This window comes from Phragmites australis, chromosome 24, assembly GCF_958298935.1.
Source record: "Phragmites australis chromosome 24, lpPhrAust1.1, whole genome shotgun sequence".
NCBI classification, from domain to species: Eukaryota; Viridiplantae; Streptophyta; class Magnoliopsida; order Poales; family Poaceae; genus Phragmites; species Phragmites australis.
Window position 1 is genome coordinate 10,530,617 of NC_084944.1, and position 19,890 is coordinate 10,550,506.

At 42.3% G+C, this 19,890-nt stretch overlaps 1 protein-coding gene across 1 annotated transcript; it reads right to left on the reverse strand.

Moving 5' to 3' along the window:
• Positions 1 to 4,824: 4,824 nt before the first annotated feature.
• Positions 4,825 to 13,476, reverse strand: LOC133907842 (protein PHYTOCHROME-DEPENDENT LATE-FLOWERING-like). The gene is made up of 12 exons (XM_062349938.1): positions 13,182 to 13,476; positions 11,924 to 11,999; positions 11,774 to 11,838; positions 11,570 to 11,647; positions 10,506 to 10,586; positions 9,806 to 9,967; positions 9,379 to 9,477; positions 7,998 to 9,298; positions 7,067 to 7,287; positions 6,856 to 6,983; positions 6,698 to 6,736; positions 4,825 to 6,608 (listed from the first exon to the last, which is right to left on the reverse strand). The coding sequence occupies exons 1-12, from the start codon at positions 13,326 to 13,328 to the stop codon at positions 5,136 to 5,138; spliced, it is 3,870 nt and encodes a 1,289-aa protein (XP_062205922.1). The 5' UTR covers positions 13,329 to 13,476; the 3' UTR covers positions 4,825 to 5,135.
• Between the last annotated feature and the right edge of the window lie 6,414 nt (positions 13,477 to 19,890).

Here is a 19,890-nt window from a genome sequence, read left to right on the forward strand (position 1 = left end):
GATATCCATACAATTAGTATCATTTATTGGATCATGATTTGTGAAGCTCTCTCCCATGTGCTCTAATATTTTTCTCTTGAGTTCAACATATGTTTATAGCCCTTTTTGTGAGATTATTGACAAACGGGGAGAAGTTTGACAACCAAAAAAAGGTGAAAGCAAGATGAACAATGCAAGGAGATTGTAGCAACAAGCAAGACATCTAGGAATGCCGCAGTTGACAAAGGGGGAGAAGAAAAGATGCTAGACACCTAGATTGATAAAAGAGAAGCTCTTGCATAGGTCGTTCAAGGGAGATAGTGGCAATGGAGAAAAAGAGAGCCACAACAAAGGGAGACTAAGTGGTAAGAATATGCATCCAAGAAATATGGTAAGACTTTATGCTCGCTTATGATCTTTATATTTGGTATCATTTATTATTTGCTACTTGCTTTGGTTGTGTTGTCATCAATCACCAAAAAGAGAGAGATTGTAGCAAAAATGGCCCTATTAGGTCATGATTGTGATTTTGGTGATTAATGACAACATAGTCAATAGGATTAACATGTTTGTCAAGAATATATGTTAGTAAGTCTCATAGATGCAATACATGAAGAAATCACCACAGCCGGAATAAAGTTTGATTGAATTGGAGAAGTCCCAGGAAAAATGAATTCACCAGATGGTCCGGTGCTCTGGGTGTTGAACTCACCGGAGCATATTTGACAAAAGGGGGAGAGGCCTGAAGACCTCATCAGAAGGTCTGGTGATCAGAGAAGATACACACTGGAGCATTTTGTCTAGAAAAGGTTACAACCATTGAAATTGAAGATTGAAGCATCGAATGATCCGGTGATCAAAGTGTTGCACACACCGGATAATGAATAGTGCAAAGAGACAGAATGAAATTCAACGCATCGGATGGTCCGGCAAAGAAGGTTGTGCACACCTGAGCATTATTTTCAGATAGGGTTGCATTGGCTCTGTTGGCTAAAGTCAACTCACCTAATAGCTTGGTGATTAAGTGATGTGTACCGGATGCTTACACCAGAGCAATTATCACCAGATAGTCCAGTGATGAAGTGATAAGAACCAGTGTAAGCACCAGTGCAATATACACAGAAAACAAGGAAATGCTCAGATGGCTTAGGATAACTCACCGGATAGTCCGGTGATGGAGATGAAGTATACATCGGAGTGTCTGATGTTCACATAGGCTTGAGTGGGGTTCCAACAGCTAGTTTGTGAGAGTGTACTCACCGGATGATCCGATGTTACTACTATTATTCTCTGCAGATCATCCGGTATTAACAACTTTTCTGAGCCATTAGGTTAACGACTCGTGCGCGGGTTTGAGGCTATATACCCCTCCACTCAGTCATTTGACGGTGCTAGAGTCTAGAGAAGTTCATATACACCTGCGAAGACAACCAAACCACCAAAGTGCTTAAAGTGATTATCCACGGTGATTAAACAAAAGGTTAGTGAGTGATTAGTGCTTATATGCCTAGAGATAGTGTTGCTAGGTGATTGCTGCCTAGAGAGTGGATCAAGGAATGATCCAACCTTGTACCAAGTCGTACGTCAGCACCTTAGAGTCTTGGTGACTCGCCGGCAAACTTGTTGACCCTCCGACTTGGTGTGGAGCGGCGGCAAGGCGATTGTACGGGAACACGGAGACCTTTGCCTTGGTGGCTCAAGCTCCGAAGTGATCACGACAGTAAGAAACTAGAAGAGAGGCTAGCGGTGAAACCTTGCCTTGGTGGTTTGGTGTGTCATCCGGGTGGAGGCCTTATCTTTGTGACTTGGTGACTCAAGAGCCGTGATTAGGTACCGACCGGGAGCATATTCTTGGTGGAGCTCCAACATGGACTAGGGGTGGCATTCATGCCATCGATACCACAGGAAAAAATCTCTTATACCGAGTTTGCTCTCTACCTTATTTACGTTTTTACATTTACATTCTTGCAATTTACCTTCTTAGATAGGTTGTAAATGCTTTGATCGGTAGAGTAGACACACTGGATAAACCTAGAGCACTTTTAGATAGAAATTGATATAAGTTTATCTTATGTTGTTTTTAAAGTCAAAATAGTTCTAAGTGTCCTAATTCACCCCCCCCCCCTCTTAGGACGTCACCGATCTCTTCAACTTCTCTCTCTTAGACCATCGCAATTTGATAGGTGACCCAGAATACCTTTAGTAAAATGGGTATAATTTTTGCATACAGACTCTGATTTTGATAAAAAAAATTTACTCTATAGACATCTACATAAAAAGTTACATCTATTTTTCCCCCCACTTCATCGGGTTCGGGGAATTTTTCACAACAAAAAATGGCTTAGAAGATTGAGTTCTTTTTCCTTGAAGTTTTTGCATCGTTTTCGGAACGCACGTTTGTATCCATAACCGCCACACCTTATATCAAACTTGAGCAGAAATGTACAATAGTTCCTATTCGAGTGTTTTTGAGGTGAGAAAAATAAAAAATATATAGCATCATACTATGCACATATAAAAAAATATAGCAGTAAGTGTTTGTTAGACTTAGTTAAAGGCTTTTTTCCTTTGCGCTTTTTGATATAACATAAATGGTTGTCTTGTTAAAAGACTAATATGTTGTTTCCCTCTTCAACGTGTTGAAGTGGAGCGTACATTGACTGACTCACAGTGTTTTGAATTTGTTTTGAATTTGAGGACACGCTACGAGGATTGATATTAGAGATCAGGAGTCAAATAAAGGAGGCCATGGGATTTGCCTAATGAAGGAGGACACGCTACGAGGGTTGTCGTTCCCCTCCTCTTTTTATTCCTCTTTTGTGTTGCTTGCATAATGCTGCAATTACAACCACATTGAGACCAGTTAATAGCTTGATGGTTATGTGCGACAACAATGAGGTTGTGGACATGTGATCACGATTGACTGTCTATTCGAAGGATAACCTTTGTGATGAGTGATAAGATCTGTGATTTTTTCTGTTTAAGAACAAAAATGGGTAAAAATATGAGCCAAATATTTATGAACACTGTCACCAGTGATATATCATAACTTAACCCTTTACTAATAACTGATCTACGATGACCTATCTCTAATGACTGGTCTACGATAACCCGTCACCGATGAGCCGTTGTGACCCGTCACTAATTACTGGCCTACGATGATCTGTCACCGATGAGTCATCATCAGTGATAAGTCACAACTATGGTTCATCACTATTATCATCAGTGACAGATCATGTTACGATCTGTCACTAATTTCGTGTCATTTGTCTATTTTTCACGTAGTGTTGGTTAGGACCTACAATCAAATCTCTTTGTATGCAGGGTTCAAAAAACCGATGGTAACTGAGCAAAAATTGCGATAACCGACCATCTTGGTTCGGTTCGGTTTCAGAAACCGAACGGTAACCGAATTTGAATTCAAAAAATTCAAAAAAAATAAAAAAAAAAATCTTAAAAAAAACTAGACACAATTATAAGACCTTCTGTGAAAAACAATTTCAAAAATAATGCCGTTTGCATCATATTCTATAAGGAGAAAGTTTGAAAAATGAAAAAAATTGAAGCGTGCGGCTCAGTTATTAACTCATGTTAAGAAAAAGTTTAACATTCAAACACATATTTTTTGTGTAAAACGTATCTTAAGAGGATCTTTAAAATTGATTTCACTTTATTTAGATTTTTATTAATTTCTCTATAATTTTCACAAAGTTCACAAGCATAAAGTGAATATGTTAAGAAACAGTACTGTAATTAACTTTTCATGTCTATTATTATTTTTCTTACGTAAATCATAGTATAAATAAACTAATAAAAGTGGTTTCACTAATTTTTGAGGTGTGATGGGTCAGTTATGAATTAATCTAGTCGCAACACATTTACATAATCCTGCATGTTACAATAACTAATTCATGAGTTCATGTATTTTTAAAAGATATAGGATCATTTAAGAATACTAATAAAATTAGTTTCATGATTTTTGGATTAGCAAAGAGTAAACTATGCATTTAACTTGGTTTAACAAATACATTTTCTCACAAAAAATTTTGAACTTTTTTATGAGTATAAATAATTTTATCATGTAGATCATGTTACAAGGAAACCAAAAAATTTCAGATGAATTAGTTATTGATTTTACAAGATTGAGATAATTTTTGAATTTTTTGTTGAACTTCACTAAAATTCGAGAAAACCGCTCGATAAATCGAGAAAACCGAGCGATTACCGATAATACGGAAAATTCAAGAAAACCGCTCAATAAATCGCAAAAATCGCTCGGTAACCGAGCGGCTAAAATCGCGATTTTTTTTCTAAATTTCAAATTTTACCAAATGAATTTTGTCTGAATTTTTTTGAATTTTCGACCGGTTACCGCGATAACCGCGACTTTTTGGTTACCGGAGCTCCGGTCGGTAAGCCGAGCCTGTTTGTATGTCGTGTCCCTTTGCAGCAATCGAATACGAGCAATTTTACACGGTTTTGTTTCAAACGTTATAGTTCCCGGCATCCAAAAGGGGAAACACAGGACCACATGAGCATATGGGCATTCGTTGGAGCACAACCCTTGAACTGCACAAAACACACACTATGCGAAACGTGGACGAATTGCTACTCTATGAACAAATCAAAGCAAATTTGCAAAGATCAATCACACGGTATAAGTTCTAATGCCATGAATGTTATAACATGGTATATGATTATAATTATTCCTTCACGGGTCAAACTGTATTATTAAGAATCTGTTACTGTACACAGGCAGATATGTGTTTACACAATCTTACTGCATTACAGGTTAAAAAATGACAATACAATCTTACCACACTACAAGATAAAAAAACAACAATCTTATCGCACAAATGACGATACTTATTAATAATCACAATGGCTATGTAGCAGTTCCACAATTGGACCATTTTAATTTAAACATGAAAAGAAAAGAAAAAAACTGTCCAATTGAACAATGCTTGCCCCAGTACCCAACTTATACACGAGCTATTCCTACTAACTACAAATCTACAACATCAGAAATCCTAGCATAGCTGGTCCTCCTTAACATCTATATGCTATAAATTATAACACACCTGACTTGACCTCATTTACCACAACAAGAAAGCTCAGTGATCTAGGCTAAGAACTGAACCAAGTATTCCCAGTTATTACATGCTTGCGGGACCTCCTTTATTGGCACCTTGCAGTTGCTCCATCGGAGAGTTAGCGATGCTGTTGACCGACCCATGGGTCTGTGAGCTCAGCTGCGGGCTTGGGGGCAGGCCTGGTGTGGCTGCAGGGTTAGCCAAGTTATTGTTCATTTGCTGAAGAGTTCCTGAGTTCAACTGGGGGCTCATCGCAGTGTGCTGACCCATTTGCTGAGGGCTTATCTGTTGCTGCTGCATCATCAACGACTGCTGTGAGCCAGCAGGTGAGCCCACTTGCGCCTGCTGTAATGGAGACCCAATCTGTTGTTGTTGTTGCTGCTGCTGCTGCTGCTGCTGCTGTAGTTGTTGCAGCTGCTGCTGCTGTAGCTGTTGCATTTGTTGCTGCTGCTGCTGTAGTTGTTGTTGATGCTGCTGCTGTTGGAGCTGCTGCTGCGGGTTCTGTTGGAGCTGCTGCTGGAGCTGCATTTGCTGTTGGGGGTTAAGCTGAAAGTTACTTCCTGGCATCTTTGGAGGAGCCATGTTAGACATCATGGCCCTCTGCAGGGTGCTGAGGTTGCTTCTATTTAGCGGATGGCCCATCATGGACAAGCCGGCAGAACTAGGAATGATCGGAGAACTGCTCCCAGGCATTCCAACCATTCCAGCCTGGGGATACATGCCTGCTGCCCTTTGCTGCGCCAAGCGCATCTTGGCAATAGCAGCGTGGCTTATACCTGGACGAAGTCCAGCAAGGTTCGATGCCATTCCAAGGTTCATCAGATTGGAACTGTTTCCTAAGCCTGACATTGATCCCATTGGGGAGGATATTGGCCGCACGTTGCCCATTCCCATAACGTTTCCAAGACCACCTAGGCCAACGACATTGTTAACCATATTGCCCACGTTCATGGCTGAGCCAAGCCCCATCATCACTTTCCTAGACATAGGTTGCTGCTGTTGCATCTGAAGCTGCAAGGAAGTAGGAGCAGCCTTATTGTTACCCATCTGGCTTGAACCCATTGGAAGATTTGAGCCAGGACCCAGCATCTGAGATAATGGGCTCGTTGGTAGTAGCTGAGGTCTCTGCATCTGGTTGAGTGGAAGAGATGATGGTTGCTGCTGCTGCTGCGCTTGGGCATTTTGCTGCTGCTGCGCTTGCTGCTGCTGCTGCGGCGGCGGCTGCTGAACCAAATTTTGGTCCAGTTGCTGGCTCCTTGGAGGCATGGTTGCCCCTTGCACATACCCTTGCTGCATTGCTAAGACCTGGTTGTTATTTGCAGGTGAAAGCATCCTATTGCCAGGAAGCTGTTGCATTGGTGTTCCAGGTGCCATGTTTGCATGGGCTGCAACATTAAGTTGTTGGCTTATACCTCCCTCTTGCTTCACGTCACTTGCTAAATTGTCTGGTAAAATTCCTGATAGTGTACTGAGGTTACCAGGAGGGGTGCCACGCACAACTTGATCATCTGCCTTAGAATGCCCATCTTGCAACATCTAGGGTCAAAAGTTCATAGAAAGTTCAAAGATCAGAACATTGTCTTAGCATCTTATATTTGTCAGGTCGCTAGGGAAATGGAACTCACCAGGGGAAGAAGTTGCTCTCCAAGCAAGTCGGCATAGTACTATCAGAACAAACAATTGAAAGTTAGGCACAGAAATAGAACAAAATAGTATGCCCTAGTGTTTCATGGCCTTTATACCACGCAGGGCAATTGTCAAGACTTGAGAGTTAACAGCATACCTTCGTTGGTAATATGAATACACAATCATGTGAATTCGGACCATCAAAATCTTCTAGATCTCCGTATTGCATTCTTACAGAATCATCAGGCATTTCCTTGAAAATGACCCGGAATGGCCTTGCATGACCTGTAGAACGCAATGTATATCAAAAGTGTTTAGGTTTTTCTTTTCTGGAGGAAATTCTTTAGCTGAATGTGTGTAAAACATACCTTGATACATGCGGTTCGTGCCCACAAAGTTTATTATTCTAGTCTTGCACGTGTTTATAGTACCACTAATCATTGAGTTACAAAGAGGTCTTATTGTATCTATATAATCCTCCGTATGGAAGCAACTGGAGAGACAACTAGCAACATCTTGGCTTGCATTGATCCTGTGTTTCCTTTGAGGTATCTTATCAACTTTGTTCTTCTTACTGTGCAGCTGGTACCTGCAAAAAAATATACCAGCGACTTCAGCGGCAATCATAAGTTCATAACAACTCCATACCCAAAAAATATATATATTATCACAGTGCAACGGCCATAAGGTAAGAATATTTCAAATCCTCCACCACGACCAAATCTTGGTGTCAGCTATGTACCACATTATAATGGGATCTATATTGAATACAAAAAAGAACATGTATGTACTGTTGGCTTCGCTCCACCAAGTGCTAACATTTAAACACACTTAAACTACAGAACAAGTACGCTACCTATAGTGCTCGATCATAATAACAGAGGAAAGGTTAACTAAGGCTCTAGTAAATGAGATTTTGAATTGAAAAACATTTTAGAATTGCAAACTTTCTTCAGGTTCTTAGATTAGTAGAGCGCCTCCAGTCACAAAAAAAAAAGTGTTTTAATTCTTTACCAACAAATTTTTTTAGGGAGTTAATGAGGTTAAAATGACAATAGCTTTGATTAAAATTGAAACGATTTGGTTGCACATCTAGGCTGACACTTTTGTAACCAGAGGAAGTAAATAGAGTTGAATCTCAACTCTAGAACAGCCACTATCAAATTCACATTGTGCAACTATAAACTCCCCACAAAGTACCTCCCATAACAAACCTCCAAAGATACAAAAAATAGAGGGGAAAGTGAAACTAAAACCAATTTTTTGTTGTTAGCAGATGTTGTGAATGCTACATCATACCGATGTGAAAGAGCATCAATTTTCGCGAATTTGTCAAGGATCGCTTGGTCTCCCGTAGGTGTGGTCCCAATTGATGGGCTGCTAGCATTCAGCACAGGGTGTATGTTTGAAACACTGGCTGGAGACCCTACACCGCTCACAGGTGGTTGAGTTTTGGGCACAGAACTTGTTTTTCTCTTTGAAGGAGCAACAGCAGGCTGCTGTATCCGGTGCATAGAATCACTAGGGCTGGAAGCTACAGAAGGGTATCCAACAGCAGCACTGGAATTTGCAGCAAACTTATCTTTCTGCACCCCTATTACAGCAGATGTCACAGCAGAACCAAACTGGCCACCCATTGAACTGCTTGATATCTCTCCAGATTTAGAGGACACTGGAGATTGAACTATTGTTCCAGAAGGGGCACAGGAGCTAGTAGCTAACTTTCTTCTCTGGATAATTTCTTCTTTTTTCAAATCCTTCTCAGCTGAAAAACGAGTATTCTGCCACTGTGCCATGTTCAGAGCATTGTTTCTTGCAGTTGATTGCTGTGACAAATGTTGAGCCTGGGATTGCTGCTGATCCAGCACAGAACTTTCAGGTGCCATAGACTGTAAGGCGTCTTTGGACCTATCAGAACCATCCATCTGCTCTTGCTTAGCAACGTATCTCAAACCCTGTTGATTGAAATAGAAGGAAGCCCCTGAATCTTGCATATTGTTCATCATTGGAGAAGGATATCTCTGACCACTCAACGAAGAGGAATACTGCATCCCTTTGACATCTAATTGTGGATGCAGCTGTTGGTTCTTCCACTGCATCTGCTGCTGCTGCTGTACATCATCAGTGCCACCAGTTTGCTTTATTCTCTTAGGATCTTGCAGCGGAGCATCTTGCATTTCCCTCTTCACAGATAGAAGGCCATTGGCAGTGACAGCGTCATTGTAAGCCATCATGTTCCGAGGAGACGAAATGCTGGAATTGATTCCAGTAAAATTGGCAGGAGGTCCTGCCACACGATCATTACCAGCAGCAGAATAACTGATATGTTGTATACCAGATTGGGACAACAGCATTCTGGCAGCATCTTGTGAAGAATTATTTTGTCTAAGCAGCTGAGAAGCACCTGAAATATTTTGGATGGAAATCTGATCAACAACCTGGTGAGCTGCATTACCACCAGTGATGCCTGTCTCATCTGCTTTGGTATTTTCACACAACCTATCAATGCACACCTTTTTACCATGAGACATGTTGCAGGATGTGACAACAACTTCAGGATTTTGCCTCAGCCTCCTCTTTTTTCCAATACCAAGGTTCAACTGCAAGAAATGTAAGAGGCTTAGTTTGCCCATAATTATACCTACCATGGCAGTGTTTTCTGCTTAGCATGTGTTTGTACCTTAATAGGAACAGGATCCTGACAAAGCCGGTCCAATTTAGGAGTAGGGTCTAAGCAAAGTTCTGGTTGTAGGGCTCTGACAATACGTGCCTCAGCTTCCTAGAGAAACATGTATAGCATAAGAGTCAATATGGTTTAAAATGGGTTAAAATGCATTAAGTGAAATTCCACGTCCCTCTATTTCAGCAACAGTCACCCAACCCTGCAAATACTTTATATTTTTCCTTTATTATGTGATTTCGGTGTCATTAGTCAGTTGGTGAAGAACCTATTAGATGCTCAAATGAAAAAAAAAAGAGTGAATATAGTTCCAAATAAACAATTTTAAATACAAATATTAGAGTTGAAAAATTGGGAGTATAGAGGCCAAAATGAGCCATGTTGAAAGTCGGACCAACAGAATAGTTATTATCACAACAATACTTACCACAAAATCCCTGTAACTCCAGGAATCATCTGATAGCAGTGTAATGTCCTTTACAACATTCTCAAAGGTCATTCGCAGACGTACTTTATTCACGACAGGTAGTCCTAGCTCAGTAGATGATGCAGGCACTTGATTGGATACATGCTTTCGGTAGTCACGTATCTAGAAAGAATCTCATTAATTCTAATGTTTATGTAATACAACAGAAAGATAAGATGTATGACAACAAAGTACTGCTAAAGAGGCAACATTGTTTTATCAATAAGGTACACTAACACATGAACATGACAGAACATGATGCTTCGGTGTAAAATATGAAATATAGTGCTGCACTAGCATTATAAATTGCTTGTTACAATTATCTATGAGTAACAGGCCACACATGCAACATGGGGAAAAAAATATCCAAACAATCTATTTTTGAAAACTATTGTTAGAAAAATGACTTTAATGGTAGATTGGCATGATTAAGGATATGCATGCGAAAAGGTTAGCCAACCTTCCAGTTTTTTTAAAACAAAGATTTCTCCGATATAGGGTAGTAAGGCATTACAGAACATGTAACAGTATGCTTTTTGAATCACATATCAGAAAGAAATCAAGCACAACTTAAGAGAATAATTTTCAGAAAGGTTTAGCATGTTATAGTTCAATAACACTCCGTGCATACAATTTCTCAAGTCTGATAAAAACAACTGACCTCACAAACAACTGATCCATTATAGTACTTGCTTGGTATCTCATCAAGAATATCACCAGGCAGCCTTCCAGCTTCAATAGCCTGCAGATCATGAGGAAACTCATGTAACTCTAATCAGAGTCATGTACATCATGATTAACATGTTATTAATTTTAGCCAGCTAAAAAGGATAAACTTGGTCAATCAGTTAGGGGACTGACCAAAAACTGCAGAAGTATTTGTCTTGTACAGAAAAAGTCAGCGCATTTTTGACAATATTTTCACTGGTAAGCTGGTAGCATATAAAATGATCATCCACAGCAAACTACAGGGCCATGCCAGGGTTGCAATTACATTCTTATTGAAGAACAGAACTTCATGATCATATAAGAGGAGCTGATCCAAATACTTCCTTGACTCCAACATTCTTGTTTGGCTGATTTGCTCATTTGGTTTAGGGGTGTAAAAGGGATATGATATGAGTAACTTAACTATTGTACTCAATAGGATACTATTATGATTTGGGTTTTTCCCCATCCAATTTATAATTTCACACCTATCTGACTTTGTTTCTCAGTTTGCCTAAAAGATTTCAATGCAAATATGGTAGACTTTTGCCATCCAAATTTTATTTTACCCCAACTATCCGTATTCAAAATCGATTAAGCAACATACATATTTTATTGTTATATGCCTTATTAGTTCGAAGAGTTTTATAAAATTTAATGTGAACTCATGTTTCTTACGGAGAAATAAATAAACTGGAATGAGTATATAGGGATGAATGGCATTGATATCTTGCAGTTACCCAAGTTTCTGGATCCAGCCCAATGACGTAAATATTACCACAATCCTATTTGTATTTATTGTAAAATCCAAGCATTCAAATTTCAAGCATATTCAAATTCGTGTTTGTTTTGAAAATACAAATATAAATGTAATTTGACCACTATTTGGCTCGTTTTCACCCCTAATTTGGCTCCAAATTTAGCTAAGACAACATTGTTTACACTTTGGACATGTCGGCCACGTACGAAACAGTTGAAACTAAAAAGGAACCTCCAAGCAAGTGATACCATACTTACAGAGAATAACTTTTCAGATGCTCTATCATAGGGATGCAGTGTTTTGCCATCCTGAATTGAGTTCTGGCTAGAATCCATCTGAAAATAGATGTGTTTAAGTAAAAACTATATTCATAGTTGAACGTCTTTCTCCCAAGTTCCATAGATAGATCCAACAAGAAGTAACTTGAATTCATTATAAAAATTTCTAGATGGAGAACTTACTGCTGCTGACTTTGAAATGAGATAACCTCTGTCATAGAGGCTGAAGGTGAAAGAAACCTCGTGCTCTGCAATACAATGTTGAATGCTTAGCGAAAGTGTAAATACAATAACTCATATAAATAAAGTATTTTCTTCAACTGTTCAACATACCTGGAGAAATTTCCTTGGAGCACGCTGGTAAAATTTTGATGCCATTGACATCATTTGCTCTCTCAATAAAGTCATCCTACACAAAGAGAGCAAATGAGTATTTCATCATAGGAAAAGCAAAGCATTCTGAAGACAAGAAAATTGCATGTCAAACGCATTACAAGAAAAACAAAAAATATATCACCTAGAGAAAATCATACAACCAAAATACATCGCAAAACTAAATAAGTCCCTTTGCTGGGACCATGCTAAGCTAAGAAGAGATCTGGTATCAAGATTTGAACTGTCTACCGTCCACTTGAAGTGTAACACCCTGGGTACATTCATCCACACCAATACTAGGGGGTTCCATCTCGCTTCACCACAGAGGGTAAATCCAGTTGGTATGGTTGGCACCCAACAAGGATTATATGCTACTCGAATTCTAGAACCACAATCCACGTGGGTCTTATCTTACAACTTCAGGAACAGGGTGCTACAGAAGGTGCTGAACAATAACATCTTCAGTGTAAACACACACCACAACTCAAACAATCTCAGGTCTTGGCGAACTTGTGCTAAATTGAAGGTAGGAGCTTTGCACTTGCTTCATAGCAAATACTTTATGGATCAAACCCTCCAAAACCACACCAAATGTCCTCTAGTCCAATAAATATAGTCACATACATGACAATCAAAATTAGGGTAAATCAGAACAAACAATTGACTAGAGTATTTCACAAGAAAAAATAATTATTTGGTTCATACTGGAGTTCTAGCGGCCCGAATTGCCTCAAAATGAAGAAATAACCCCTCACACGTCGTTCGCCAGTCCAAAGCCCTACCGCCGCACATAAGCACCCAAAAAAAAAACAAGCTCTTACAGCAAAAGAACACCCAAAAAAAGTTACGATTTTCCCCTATACCGCCTCAAACTCGCGCAGATGAGTTCGATCTGCAACGAAGAGCACAAACCCTAAAATTCAATCTTTGAACGCGCAATGGCACCGAAGGATTCGGCCACTCCAAATGACATCGTGATTGGGCCTCGAACCCAAGATTTCGAGTCGAAATCACAAGAAAGACACAGCTTTCCCGCGAATCACCGCAAATTCGACAAGAAAACCCCCCAAATCCGAAGTAAAATCACGTTTTTTCCATCGTTTCCGCAGACAAAGTTCCCAACTTTGCGCGCCCAGATCCCCGCCGCCTCGGCACCGGCGCCGGCCCATCGCAGCGTGATCCAAACCCAAGCGAGCGACATAAAGTGACGCCTCACCTTGCGCGTCGCCTCGGAAAGGGACCCCTCATTCTCCCCCGCGGCCGGCTTATCCGCCTCCGCCGCCTGCGCCGGCGCCGCGGACTCCGAGCGCGCGGCCGGGTGCACGCGAACACCGACCTTCGATAGCTTGAACGAGATCCCCATCTCCACGGGGGCCGCCGCCGCGCGGCGACGACCTAGGCTTCCTCCCCCGCGGTCTCCGCCGCCGACGAGCTCGTGCAAGCGAGGGGTAGAGAGAGAGAGGGGAGAGAGGGGGGAGGGAGAGAGATGTGTTAAGAGGTGAGCTCGGCGTACGCGGACACAGATGTATGGCTGCACCGTCTCTTAACATGTAGGGTAGGGAGGCGTGGGCCGTGGCGGTCGCGCGTGCTGGTGTACGGGCCGGAGTGGTGGACTGGGTTCATGGGGGAAAGGCAGTTTTTGTGCGTGGACTTCGTTCATGGTGTCTTCTGCTAGAAGCCAGTGACCCTTCGATGGGCTCCAGGATTTGGGCATCTAGAAGCGTCCGATCGGAACTCCACGGCTCGGATGAGATGCTACTAGAACTTTTTAGCTTACTAAGGTCATCTGTTACAGATAGAAAAATGAGAGATACTGTAATAATGATATATGATATTATAATAATATTTTTAGGATGAAAAATTTAAGGTAGCTGCTGGAGATGATCTAAGTACATGTCTATACACAGTAACAGAAAAAATTATCAGATAAAATAGTTGACGGATAAAACATATGTATTATAATAAAATAATAATCAATTTGATAACATAAAATTGATGGATACATTCTGACAATATAGAAAAGTAATCTAAATCGTACACGCTATCAATATAGAAAAGTAATCTAAATCGTACACGCTGACTGGACTTCACACTTTCTTCAATGCAAAAATCTTTTTCTCCGAATAATCTGTCCAAAGAATCTTTAGTATGCTAAGTATTTGAACTAAAGTTTCTTACAGAATATAAGTCGGCTAAATGGACTTAGTAAGAACACTCGTTATAACTGCTTTTAGTTGCTATTATTTCCGGTACTTGAACTCTAGTATGTAATTTCGTTACGAAAAGGTGATGAAATTCGGTGCACCCCCGTTATGGAAAAAGAAACATAGCCCTGATGAATTAAGTTTCTCTTCTAAAAGAATATTTTCTGGATTTTTTTTGGAAACAACGGTATCATATAAATTCTCTATGACTTGTGATTCGGTATTCCTATTACAAGAAGGAAGATATAGATATATACAATACTGTGGCAAACAAATATGAATTTAACTGCCACCCAACAGAGCAAACAAATACTTATCAGCCCCAATGAGGATACTATTGTGATCCTTCTCAATCATCCAAATGCTTTCCGTGTCAAATATCATAGAAAATTAAAATCAAGAAAATAATTCTGAATATGTATGGGGCAATACATAGAGGGATTCAGCAGTAACTTACCGAATGGTAAAGCTGAGATGCTGTCGATGATATAGGAACCAGGGGTTCCTGAGTCTCGAGATCAGGACAGCACAACGTCACGTGGTGCCATCCCTCAGGGATCATTTCCCCGATGGTCGAGAAAAGACAGTTTCGGAAGGGGTGCTCGGGTCATGAACAGTTGGCCCCCGAGTACCCGGAGTTCCCCGAGGACCTGAGAAGAGCCGAGTCCGGGAGGGGTGCTCGGGGCCATAAACAGTTTGCTCCCGAGTAACCGGAGTTCTCCGAGGACCCGAGAAGAGACGAATCCGGGAGAGGGTGCTTGGGGCCAAGAACAGTTGGTCCCCGAGTACCCAGAGTTCCCCGATGACCTGAGAAGCCCCTTACCGGTGGACCCCACAAGGACTCTACGGTGATGTGTCAATCGGTGGGAGGCCCGACGCTGTATTTAAGAGGGTGCGTGGCCTGTCACATCCAACCACTCCCCCACACGCCTGTCGTACTGAGTACGTTAGTCCCTGCCACCGCCTGGCAGGAAGGAGTGAGGACATTTAATGTGATGGGTCACATCGCACATCACCCTACGGGGCCCATAAAGGAAACAGCTTGAAGATATCGTCGCTGGGCTCGAGGCGTATCGCCCGCCACCCTGCCGCGTCAGACCGTGTCAGATCTGCTCTGACCGGACGGGCATGCGGGGATATTCAGCAGCTGGCCGATGCCCCCCCCCCCCCCGCGCTTGCTAAAGTTGGGGTGTAATGGCCGACAGGACCGTCCAAGGGCGCATTTTCAACCCCTGTAACATAAAACTGTAGACCCAAGGGCGCATTTTCAACCCCTGTAACATAAAACTGTAGACCCATAATGGTTTCTTTCCATTTATGGCTTACGGAAACTTGTGCCCCCGATTTGGGCACGCCGAGCCTCCCCCGGTAGAATAAAAGGGGGAGCACTTTGTAGAAAAGGAGGTCGAAGTCAAGCCAAGTAGAGGCTCAGAAGGTTGAACAAGCTCAGAGAGACCGACACTTGAAGACCGAAGCTCGAGACTTGATAGATATATAAAAAACCTTGTAACACAGAGATCCAAACAAAGACATTTTAAGAGCATTAATAGCACATCAGACACACAGGAGTAGGGTATTACGCTCCGTGCGGCCCGAACCTGTCTAAAATCCCTTGTGCATTTACTCCTACTAGCCGACGATCATCTGTCCCCCCTAGATCTCGTACATTCGCATTAATCCCATGTACGAGGTAGATCCAGAATCGGCCCCCGGCCGAATCTCAAAGGGGGCCCCTCAAGATCCCCGCTTGCGGTGTTCATCTATCGACAGCTGGCGCGCCAGGCAGGGGGGTTCCATCCTTGAATCCACCTCATTTTTTGCAGGAAAAATGGCGGGCGGACATCGTCTTCAACGCACTGACTCAAACTCAAGCAAAGAAATGGACAACGTGGCCCAAGAGGCCCCAGCTCCTGCGAACCCTCAGCCGCGTCAGCAGTTGGCCCGTACGGCGCCTCCCTACACCGAGGACAACGGTGCTGGGCCCAGCGGGGCCGCGGCCGCCGCAGGCGGGAGGCAAAACCCGCAGGAAGTAGTAGTCATCTCTGCCGCGAGGTCGGCGTCCGAACAACGCCGGGCGCCGTTACGACGTAAACTCACCTTCGGTGATGCCATCCCTGGGAGTGCTTTGCTTGCGGCGCAAGCACTCCTTAGGCACACGCCTGTCCAGGCAGCGGGGGAAACACCGGAGGGCTGTTGGCTACGGGAGGTGGTTGACTTGGTGGGCACTGCTCACCGGCAGGTACTTGCCGAAAGTTCCCGCGATACCTCCCACCACGTTGCAACAAGAGCCGGACCATCTTCGGGTGGCGATAGAACCGGTCGGGGGGCTCCAAACGGAGTGCCGCACCCCTGGTCACAACAGGAGCTCAGGACCTCTACTTGCACCTCAATGAGCGGAGGGCCGTCGAGAATGCGCGTGTTACTCTCGAGCGCCACTGGGAGTCCCAGCGCGAGGCCGAGGCAGAGGACCAGGTTTCCTCTATGCCGGCCCGCGACCGCCGGGGTTCCCCGGCGCGCCGGCGTTCACTCCCCAAGGGCGCAGCCGGCGCCGTGGGATACGGCACGGGCTGCCGAGCGTTCACCAACGAGCTCCGCCGGGTCAACTGGCCCACGAAGTTTCGGCCAGAACTACCGGAGAAGTACGACGGGTCCATCAACCCCATCGAGTTCCTCCAAATCTACACCACCACTGTCCAAGCAACGGGCGGGAATGAAAATGTGATGGCCAATTACTTCCACGTGGTCTTGAGGGGCTCTGCCTGCTCTTGGCTTATAAACTTACCCCCAGGATCTATTTGCTCCTGGTATGATCTGTGCCACCAGTTTGTGGCTAATTTTCAGGGTATTTTCATGCACCCCGGCCTGGAGTGTGACCTCCATGCTGTCAAGCAGTGAGTGGGGGAGACGCTGAGACGGTTCATGCAACGAAGTGGCACAAAGAGAAATAACCCAATGCCACATGCAACTTGGGTGTAGACGTGATCTTAGACTTTTTCACTTTAACTTCATATGAGTCGAGGTTGATCTCCATCTCAATAATATGAAAGCAACAAGACTGAGTACGGAAGGTACTTAACAAGTCCTATCACTACTTTAACAGGTTGAGCAGATGCATAAAATAGGTAACCAAGGAATAAGCCATAGGACTACAGTTTGGGTGTAAAGCCAGTTTTACATGCAGTGTGAATTTAGGTGTAATACTTGGTTTGAACCAGTTTAACAAAAGACATATTTGATTGATAAGCTTTGTTTGGTCCTAGGGGAAAGATATCTGTTCCCCTACAATTCCCATCTTTTAGCTAGTTGATAGCTACTCCAACCAGTTTCAATAGTATACAGCCAACTTTCTCTAAAACATGGGCAAACTTCCCACTCACACATCAACAGGTTTGCACACCACAAAAGTAACCATTGTGAATCTATAACTTCACATGTTCATGATGTGGACATGGCTATTCGAATGGATTTGCACTCTACAAAGATTGTACACTGTACCCATATGATATGCTCAGCCTCCAACAAGTTGCAAGGGGCGGAGTGAATCTTATCAAGATCCCGTACCCATCAAACATGTTGCTATACGATCCACCCACGGGACAAACAAGGGTCTAGAGCATTGGATTAATCGCAGCTCGATGACCATTGCAGTGACACCAGCCAGCTCTCGTACTACGCATAGTAACAAGTCTTTTCCTGCATTCCCGTTGCATCCCACACCTCCAATTGGATACCAAGCTCAGCTAACGGGATGTGAGATCAAGTTCTGTTCATACAAGACACATGGTTCCATGGGATGGCTTAGCACAGTAGCTCAACGATTTAGTCCTTATAAGGCCGGGGAAAGCATCTTCAAAACAGCAATCCACCCTTAAGGACTTTCTTACCATGAGGTATCCTTCCCCAAAGGAATACTCGCATGAGATAGCCTCCAACTTTAAGAGGACTACTCATCTTCACCAAAGCGGCTTTCAAGGTTTTCTTAACACCGAACCATTTTCCACCACATACATCATCAATAACCTCAACACATTTCACTCATTTGCAAAGAAAGTGACCATAGTAATAAATGATTAAGTGCTCTCTGATGAGAGATCAAGCATCTCCTAAGAGAGCAGAGTAATTATCCCTAAACATACTAGTTGACAAGGTTTCATCCAATATCATTATATCAGGTGTTGGGAGAAATATAGGTTACCATTCGAGTATTGCGATTAGTGATTGTAGTATAGCTCAGTAATATGGTTATAAATAATACTAGCATTTAAAGAAAAACTGTTATATATAGCATGCATGTATAACTATTAGGTTTTAGTTCGTCATTTTATTATATTTCAATATAATTAAGGAGTTAGGACTTGTCTTGATGAAGGTCAACTAATGATTGTTATTGTCGTCCGAATCTCCTGGGTTCTACATCATCGGGTCCCACCTTCAGTTCCTTCCTCGCATCCTTACTTAGATTCTTGGCTTTTAAATGTACATAGATTAATAACGAAAAGTACACAACGACTAAGTAAAGAAACACCAGAACCAAACCAAAGGAACACCAAAGCGAAAGAAGAAGAACCGAGAAGACGACGAAGGCTAATCTAGTGGGAAGACGATCAACAACTCTTAGCTATACGAAACTGACATATAGAGTCTATCGAGGTTATCTAGTGAATATGGGTTAAGTAGTTAACGGGTTGCTTTATTAACTTAGAGAAAGCTTAACCAAGTTACTATCGACAAGGTGAGCATCAGTTATCTTAACTATTGAAAGGCGACAGTTAGGATTTCTACGTGTAGCTGAGTGTGCGTGTATAGACATATATGTATGTGTGATACTTACATCTATATGTATATGAGCATGTGTACATATATACGTAAGTATAACTCTAGGTTATTATATGTGCTTAAGTGTCGGATTAAACATGTAACTAAGTAATTAGGTTAAACTATTCTTTAAATTTAATTATTGCTTATTAAAAAGGAATTTAATTAATTAATTACTAATTTTAAATTATTCTATTATATTCTAATAACTGGTATTTATTTATCTAGTAGCTACACTGGTTAACTTATTTCATTAATTATACTAAGATTAATCTATAGTCTATAGCATGAAATAACAATCTATTCTAAACATTAATTAAAAGCAAACCTTTAGTTTATTCTAAAAACTATTCTAATTAGCAAAAGGATTAATCTATACATAAGCTAGGTTAACACGTGTGACTATACTATGATTATAACCTAAACATAATTATTGAATTAACTAAACTCAACTTTATCTTTGGGTGAGGCTCAAAGTGAGAGAGAGGGAAACAGAGAGTGAGACCAGAGAGGGAGGTGGTGGATCATAGAGAGGAAGGGCAAACTGAGAGAGAGAGAGAGAGAGAGAGAGAGAGAGAGAGAGAGAGAGAGAGAGAGAGAGAGAGAGAGAGAGAGAGAGAGAGGAGGTGCCAAGAAGGATGTTGTTGGTGGGGATTCGGCGAGGTTCACTGGCGGTGACCTGGGGGTGATTAGTGCTTGCTTAATGGCACAGGAGAATGAGGCAATGACGATTGGGGGAGGCAGAGCAGGGAGAGAGAGGTGCGACAGGGATGGAGATGGCTGGAGGGGTGAGACGCTGGCCAGAGAGCGAAACCGGCTGGGGTGCAACGGTAGCGTAGGAGGTGGCAGGAGAGGACAAATGGAAGAGAGGGAGGGAGGTGTCAGAGAGAAGAGAGCTCGACGGTG